Below are 8,303 nucleotides of genomic sequence, written 5' to 3' on the forward strand. Positions count from 1 at the left end.
CTTTGTAATTATTTCATGTGCAGCAATACCTGCACAGAAACATTTTTTTTCATCCGTCTATAAAAATAACTCATTTAAGTTTTTATTTAAAGTTAATTTGTTTTCTCACCCACATGGCTCGACTATTAGTGCATCTCAAATAATTACAGTTCAATAAAAAAAGTGAGATATTTCATATGGATTACGCGTTTTCTCCTCTCCAATCAAGGGTTTAATCAAACGTCTGGAGCTTTTCAGACAGAACATGTCACGACCTCATCTTTAAAGATGATCGACTGCTGCTTTTTTTTTTTTTTTTAACAGAATGAAGGAACTTTCAATTCAAACCCAGTTTACACGACATTTCAAATGAAAACGCATCGAGTTTATCAGAATACATGAAACAATACGCTATGAACATTAACAATGGGAGTACACGTGTTTACCCCCCCCCCTCCTTGAAAACGTCATGTAAACGTCCCGGTTGTTAAATTCAGACTCTGGCAATCATGCAAAACGTGAATGAATGTTCTACAGCGACTGACATGGTGACAATTGACCCCGTCAGCCTCCTCAATTCATAGAAATGAAACAAGTCCACTGAAAAATTTACACTTTTATTCAACACCAAGTTCATAAAGTGAATTTAATACATTCCCGGTCTATAAAACCTCAATTCTTACGTAACGCGGCGACTGACAAAACCCCAAAGTTTCCAGCGGAGGCCCGAACATCTGGAACAGAGAGTTTGATGGGAACTTCTACTGGAAGTCGAGTCGGACTTCGCCGGCGAAGGCGGGCGACTCCACTTTGCCGTTGTGCGTGAACGAGTGCTCCCACAGCGACTTCTTCTGCGGGAAGGCGAGGCCGCACTCCTCGCAGGCGAAGCTGCGCGGGCCGGCCGGCGTGCGTCCGCCGGTGCTTCTTCATGTGGTACGACAGGCGGAAGCCCTTGTCGCAGACGTCGCACTTGAACGGCTTCTCCCCCGTGTGGATGCGCATGTGCGACTTGAGGTAGCCCGACTGGATGAAGGCCTTGCCGCACACCTCGCACTTGTACGGCCGCTCGCCCGTGTGGTAGCGCGTGTGCAGGCGCAGCTCGTTGGCGGTGAGGAAGGTCTTGCCGCACACCGTGCACTGGTGCGGCCGCTCGCCCGTGTGGATCAGCTCGTGCCGCTTCAGCGACGTCTCCTTCATGAACTGCTTGCCGCAGCTGGTGCACGGGTAGCGCACGCCGATGTGCACCTGCTCCACGTGGTTGGTGAGCTGCAGCTTGGTGCGGTAGGCCAGGGCGCACTGCGTGCACGCCCACGGCCGCTGCTCCGAGTGCGTGCCCATGTGCACGGTGAGCTCCGACGCCGAGCGGTAGCACTTGCCGCACTGCCAGCACAGGAAGGGCTTCTCGCCCGTGTGCTTCCTCTGGTGCACCGTCAGGCAGTTGGAGGAGCGGAACTTCTCCGGGCACAGGTCGCAGGCGTACGGGAACTCGCCCTTGTGGATGCGCTGGTGGATGGCGAGGTAGGAGAGCTGGATGAAGGTCTTGTCGCACTGCGTGCAGGGGAAGGGCCCCAGGAAGTCGTGCTGCTTCTCGTAGTGCTCCCGCAGGCGCCGCAGCAGCGTGAAGCTCTTGTCGCACATGGTGCACTGCATGGGCCGGTGCATGAGCTTGTGGCGGTCGAAGGCCGCCTGGTTGGCCAGGATCTTGCCGCACTCCTTGCAGTAGAGCGGGTCGTGGATCCGCTGGTGCACCTTCAGCATGGTGACGCTCTTGAACTCCTTCCCGCAGTCGCCGCACCGCATGACCTCGCGCACCTCCAGCCGGCACGCGTCCTCCTGGTGCTCCTTCAGCTCCGACGGGTACTCGAAGTGCTTGCCGCAGTTGGAGCACCACACCGGGATCTTGAGCGGCGCCCCCTGCTGCTGGCCGTCGCCCGGCTCGCTGGACGCGGCGGCGCCGCCGCCGCCGCCCCGCAGCTCTTTCCTCCAGAAGTAGCGGGCGGTCTTCTTGTGGCAGATGGCGTAGATCTGGTGTCTCTTCAGGCCGTGCATGTGCTTGAAGCGCTTCTTGCAGTGGACGCAGTGGTACGGCCGGTCGTCCGTGTGGCTCTGGACGTGCCTGTTCAGGGTCTTCATGCTGTCGAAGGCCCGCGAGCACACCGGACACACCTTCTGCGCTTTCTTGGGGACTTTTTGCGGCGGCGGTGGCCCCGCGGGAGTCCCCGCCGGGGCGTCGGGATCGCCGGCGAGCCGGCCCGGGTCGGGGGCGTCGCCCGCCTCGGCGAGGATCTGCTCCACGGACTTCCTCTGCTCCTCCCGGATGCCCTCGTGTCCGTGGATGATCTGGTGCTTCTTCAGCGTGTCCTTGTACTTGAAGCCTTTGTCGCAGGCGACGCAGATGAAGGGCCGCTCCTCCGAGTGCGAGCGCAGGTGCTTGGCGATGTCGGCGGTGCAGGGGAGGACCCTGCTGCAGACGGGGCACACCTTGCCCTCCGCCGGGGCCTCGGCGGGCGCCGGCGGCGGCGGGTCGGAGCGCTGCCTCTTCGGCCTCCTCTGCTCGCGGCTCTTGCAGATGTCCTTCTGGTGTCTCTTCAGGACGTACGGGTTCTTGAACTTCTTCTCGCAGAAGGCGCACTTGTACGGCCGGTCCTCCGAGTGCGACTTCATGTGGCGCTCCATGTCCACCTGGCGGGCGAAGTATTTGCCGCACAGCGCGCAGGTCTTGTCCTCGGACAGGTCCGGGAAGCCGGGGTCGGACTCCTCCTCCTTGGCCGTGCCGCACGGCTCGCCCTTCTCGTGGACGCGCATGCTGTGGCGGTTCATGTCGTAATGGTCCCGGAAGCGCTTGTCGCAGTTCTCGCACTTGTACTTGAGGTCTCGGTTGGTGTCGTGGATCTCCTGGTGGCGCCGCATGGCGGCGGCGCGCAGGAACGTCTTGCTGCACACCGGACACGTCTTGTTGTTGGGGTACTTCTTCCTCTGGCGCTTCGCCAGCAGCAGGTCCTTCTTGTCCTTCAGGGTTCTGATCTTCATCTGGAGCCGCCGGCTCTGCTTCAGAGGCTGAAACGCCGCCGGCTTCAAGGCGTCGCCCTCCTCCTTCTCCTCCTCCTCCTCCTCCTCCTCCTCCTCTTCCTCCTGGTCGTCCTCCCCGTGGGCCGCCACCGTCTCCTCCAGGTTGAGCCCGCTCGCCTCCGCCTCTCCGGGCTCCACCGACTGCTCGGTCTGGATGTAGTCGAGCAGCGTGACGGTCTCGCCCTCCAGCTGCACCGTCACGCAGCCCTGCAGCTGCTGGGCGCTGGGCTGCAGCTGCAGCTGCTCCGGGTCGATCACCACCTTCTCCAGCTGGGGCAGCGACAGCGAGGACAGGATGCAGTTCCCGAAGGAGGACGGGAGGCTCTGCGCTTCGTCTGTTGGGAGGAGACGAGAGGCGGGATCAAACTCAAGTCCCGATCTTTTCAAACTGCGTCAACAGCTCCACTGTGACCCGACCACGAACCCGCTCCCGAGGCCGGCGGCCTCAAACTGACCGAAGAAGTCGAAGTGTCCCAGCGTGGTGTGATACTGCAGCACCGTCCGGAGGTGCAGCGGGTCGGGAACCGAGTGGGCGCACTCCTCCAGGGCGGCGGGGACGGCGCTCAGCATGGCGGCGGTCTGGAGACGAGCGCAACAAAACATTCATTCATTCATCAGCAGCAACAACGGTTGTGGCGGTTTAAGAGTTATTAGGTGAAAATGCTTGCAAGTAAAATAAGCTAATTTCTTTAAAGTAATCGTGGATAAATGGAAAAAAAACATCATCTATAATGATAAGTGCCATTTCTAAAAGTGCTTTTTTTAAACATCTACAAATAAATGGACAAAACATGTAAAAGTGCACAAATTCAGCCTCTGTGTTCACAGATACACACAAAAAAAAACATATATATATATTTATTATACAAAGTATAAAAATGCACTGAATAGCTTTGTTTTTGCACGAACTTCAAAGAAACTTGGACAAAAAGCGGCCAATAATGAAGAAAACACTATTTTCCAGCAAATATAGAACTGCACATCTATTATATGAGCAAAATCTCCACAGACATTCACACAAAGAGTCTAAATAATGCAGTGAACTGCTCTTCCCACCAGCATATATTCGGAGTCATTTGCAATCAGGCTGAAGTCTCTTTCTTTCGTTACCTGCTGGATGTCTGGGATTGGAAAAAGCTTCTCCAGTCTGGAGAGGAAATCCATCATGAGAACCTGCAGGGCGCCGTCGTAGTCGGGCCCGAAGTCTGTGGGGAAAACATCCTGCGGGGAGAAGAGGGGTGTCAGGGGGTTCTGCTTCTCCCTGCACTCGGGCTGGCAGGACATCGTTTACCCAGAGACACTGGGATCCCGCTCAGGCCTCAAGTCTACAGGCTTTCTAAAAACGTTTCCGTCACGTCTCGCGCTTCCCACCGAGGCCGTGAAGAACCGATACCTGGAAGAACTTCTCCTTCTCGTCTGGGTCCTTCAACAGCAGCTCCACCTGATCGGCGAAGTTGGACTCCGGGAACTCGACCTCGGCGAAACACGGCTGGAACGACAGCAGGGGAGCACAGGTTTTAAGAAGCCGCCGCCTGAGAGCAGCTCGCTGTCTGGAGGAGGAGGAGGAGGAGGAGCAGCTCACCTGAGCCGCCCAGGTGGAGATGAGGGTCTTGATCCGGTCCAGGTGGACCTCAATGTTTTCCGTTTCCAATATGGGGTCGGAGCGACACAGCTCCAGAACCATCTGGAACCAACAGCTTGAATTCAACATCAAATAATCCAGATTTATTTTTAAATCATTATGATATTTTAGGGCCGATCCCAATTCTACACCCTTGGCCTTCCCCTTACCCCTCCACCTTTGAAATGTGCGTTCACGAGAGTCTGAGGGGTGTCCCATTTCACTACTGTGCAGAGGTGGAGGGGTGAGGGGAAGGGCTATTCACCCCTCGAAACAAAGCGTTTACAGATGCACACACACTTTAAACAGAGGGGTAGGAGGACATGGCGCCGAAGGACTCGCATTTCACAAATGTACACTTCTAAAGTTCTATAAACCTGTTGTGTTTTATACTAGTAAGAACGGCAGTAGCGCTGCCGTCTGTAGCTTCCGTGTGTATTTGTTTGGTAGAGATCGTGTTCATAACATTTTATTATTACACTGTAGAGTTCCAAAGTCTTCTAATATGGGTGTTTTGAAAACAGGGACCCCCGAGCAAACAAGGAAGCTCCTCCGCTTGGTGAATGGTGAATGAGGAAATATGGTGAATGAGGAAATATTTCTGAAGTCCAAATACAGCGCAAAAAACTGAAGTAATCCATGTCTCCGTCTGTTTCTTCCCCTTGATGTGGGAAAGGCGGAAAACGAAACAAAGCAGCCAAACTACTGCAACACGTTGGATTTGGGACGGCAGGACGACGCTCCTGCTGGAAAATATCCGTGGTTCAGCTCTGCTGATATAACGGCGCCGTATTATGATGTCATAACTGTGAGATGGAGCGAGAGGGAGAGGGGGGTCCCAAATATAAGGGCTGAAACTGCCTTTGCCCTCGTTTTGGAGGGGAAGGCGGAGGCGGAGGGCTAAGGGGTAGGGGTACAAAATTGAATTGGGCCTTAGTTGTTTTACCGGAAGACTTGCTGGCTTTTCAACTTTTCCCAGCTCATCTGCACATCAGTTTTTATCCTTATATTATAGATCCTCTTCTTATAATCCTAATATTTGATATGCGTTTATTTATAGTGTTTTAGTAGTTAAAAAAAAAAAAAAGCCAGTCTCAAAATTGTTTTTAAAACAGCTCGAGGATCAAATTTAGGGAAATAAAAGAGTAAGTGGGTATATTGTGAGAGATGAGTGTGTGTGTGTTAGGGCTGACGATATCGTTCAGTATTAAAAACACACAATTCATCATAAATAAAAACACATGCAGACGTTTTTTCCCCTGTGAATAACAAAACCAGTCTTCTTTCTCTTGGCTCTATGTTGTTTTTTTTTCTACCAGTAAAGTTTCATAAATTGTTAATCTCGTTTTTGCTCATTTGAAGTCTGGGACGCGTCAAAACTTCACTTCTGTCACCTCGACCTTTGCGTGTTTATGCAGCTTCAGCAACAAAACAAAACAATCCTGATCTGAAGAGAGTGGTTCTCTCACTCGAGCTCGGAGTCCCAGCAGCAGCTGAGCTTTGTGGTCGGCGCTCAGCAGCTCGGGCACGATGTCGGTGACGGTGCTGACGAACTCCTCCACCAGGCCGTAGTCGTACACGCTGCCGCGCTGCACCACGTGCCACATGGCGGCGGACGCCAGGCGCAGCGGGGGGATGAAGAGGCGGAGGGACGGCAACAGGAGAGGAGCGTCTGGGCGGGAGAAGATGAAAATAAATTCATTTTAATCTCCTAATTCAAAGATTTTTGACTCAAATACCTGCTTCTTTTCTCACGGTTCAGATTATTTCACAAATCTGATAGAATCTGTAAATATTTGCATTTTGTCTTTAATCAGCAATGTTCAGCAACATGCACTAAACAAAGTACCTTCATTTTTTTTTTTATTGTGACATCATTCACAACAATTTGCTTGAAAACTGATATTACAAGTGAATTTCTCCATATGAATTAAGAAAAATAACAAAAGTAAACCTACAGTATCATTATAAGGCTTGAATAAGTAACATTTCAATATTCTGTCATTAAATTCAACATTTTTACATTTAATAATTAGTTATTTAAATGATAATGTACATATAAATGTAGACACAATGAATACAACTTAAAATTAAACCAAAACACAACATAAAATATGAAATAAATAATTGAAGATCAAAAATATGGACGTAAATTTAAGTGAAAAGGAATAACTTTAAAAACACAGAAAGTGTTTTTTTTTTACTTTAGAATTTAGGCATTTTATGTGCATTTATTTAGTAAAATAATTAAAAGTATGTGGACAAATGTAAAACTAACATGTTAAACAAATGAAACAACCATTTAGATAGATGATAGATAATATTTATCAAATATTTTATCAAAAAATATTTCGATTTTCATCCTGTACTTTACTACATCGTTTTAATAAGGGAAGCGCACAACCACAGAAAATGTCACGTATATGACAATAATAACAATATTAATAAATGGAAGATTTAGAAAGTTTACAGAATTATTTTAAATCTGGATTAGGAGCTCTAGCATTAAGCGGTCCTTGAACGCACCACAGCCTCCAGCAGGGAATTGCGTGATGCATTCATACGCCAAACAGAGTGTCGGAATCGCGGAAATCGGAGATAAGCACCGCATCGAGCGGGACGATGCGACAGCATACACTCGTCAAGTTAGTTAAATTCAGTTTTTCGTGACATGACTTCATATCGCGAATGATAGCATTATCACTAGACACAGGGGCTGCTGTGTTTTCACAGCTTTGTGACTCCAACTTTGATATTTGTTGTTTTAACATGTCTAATTGCAGTTTTAGTTGAAGCTCGTGAAGGCATCATCACGCAGCGGCCGGAGCTAACTCATGCTAACATACGCAGCGGGTCACCAGGTCGTTTCAACGGGGTTAAAGTGCGTTTTGTAGTGATTAAACGTCAGAACTTAGTGCAGGTTAACTGCCAATGAAGTTTCGTCTCATAGCATGTACCGTCTCCTCGCTGCTGTAACGCAGCAGCACAAAGCCACCGCCATCTCAGAGCGGGCTACGCCATGTTCAAAATCAGACGCACACACCGGAATAGAAAACCCCACAACTCCCACGAACGGGGGTGTATTTGACTTCTCGTCACCTTACCGTGTTCAGTGCGCTGTGGGCTCTCCATGTCGCTCCGGAAAGTTTAAAAATAAGAGACGAAAACCAACTCGGGGTCGTTGTGAGTCGACGTCCGGCCGACCCTGCGGCTCGAGCTGGCGGGGAGGAAGGGCGGCTCGATATGCTCCTCGGAGTGCGCAGGCGTAGTTAAGTTCCCTCAGTTTCCCCGCAGCGTTCTCTTATGGGCTAACGTGCACTCGCGCGAGCTGCAAATACACGTCTTTTCTGTTAATATTACAGGGAAGAAAATCGCAGTTTAAGCACGTATTCCAGTTGAGCAACCCCCGCAAAGAAAACAAACCTTTCTTCTTCCTCCCCGCTGAATGGGAGGCGGACACGAAGCAGCGCCAGTGTGTGAAGCCCTCTGGTGGCCGTTTGAGGAACTGTTGGATATGTTGAAGACCATGTATCCATCTCTCCAGTTTCCTCATCAAATTTCATCCTAAATCTGCTTTAAAAGCTATTTTGTTCGTTAAAAAAAAGAAAAAACTCTACAAAGACACTAGATATAA

The 8,303-nt window shown here is 50.5% G+C and overlaps 1 protein-coding gene across 1 annotated transcript; it reads right to left on the reverse strand.

The window, feature by feature from the left end:
* Positions 1-642: 642 nt before the first annotated feature.
* On the reverse strand, positions 643-8,003 carry LOC308146727 (uncharacterized protein). The gene is made up of 7 exons (XM_080518633.1): positions 7,774-8,003; positions 6,139-6,341; positions 4,631-4,732; positions 4,442-4,537; positions 4,159-4,269; positions 3,504-3,627; positions 643-3,383 (listed from the first exon to the last, which is right to left on the reverse strand). Exons 1-7 carry the CDS (start codon positions 7,799-7,801, stop codon positions 652-654), a joined length of 3,396 nt encoding a protein of 1,131 aa, XP_080374759.1. The 5' UTR covers positions 7,802-8,003; the 3' UTR covers positions 643-651.
* Positions 8,004-8,303: the final 300 nt, after the last annotated feature.

The sequence above is a fragment of the Blennius ocellaris genome (assembly GCF_963422515.1).
Source record: "Blennius ocellaris genome assembly, chromosome: 22".
Lineage (NCBI taxonomy): Eukaryota > Metazoa > Chordata > Actinopteri > Blenniiformes > Blenniidae > Blennius > Blennius ocellaris.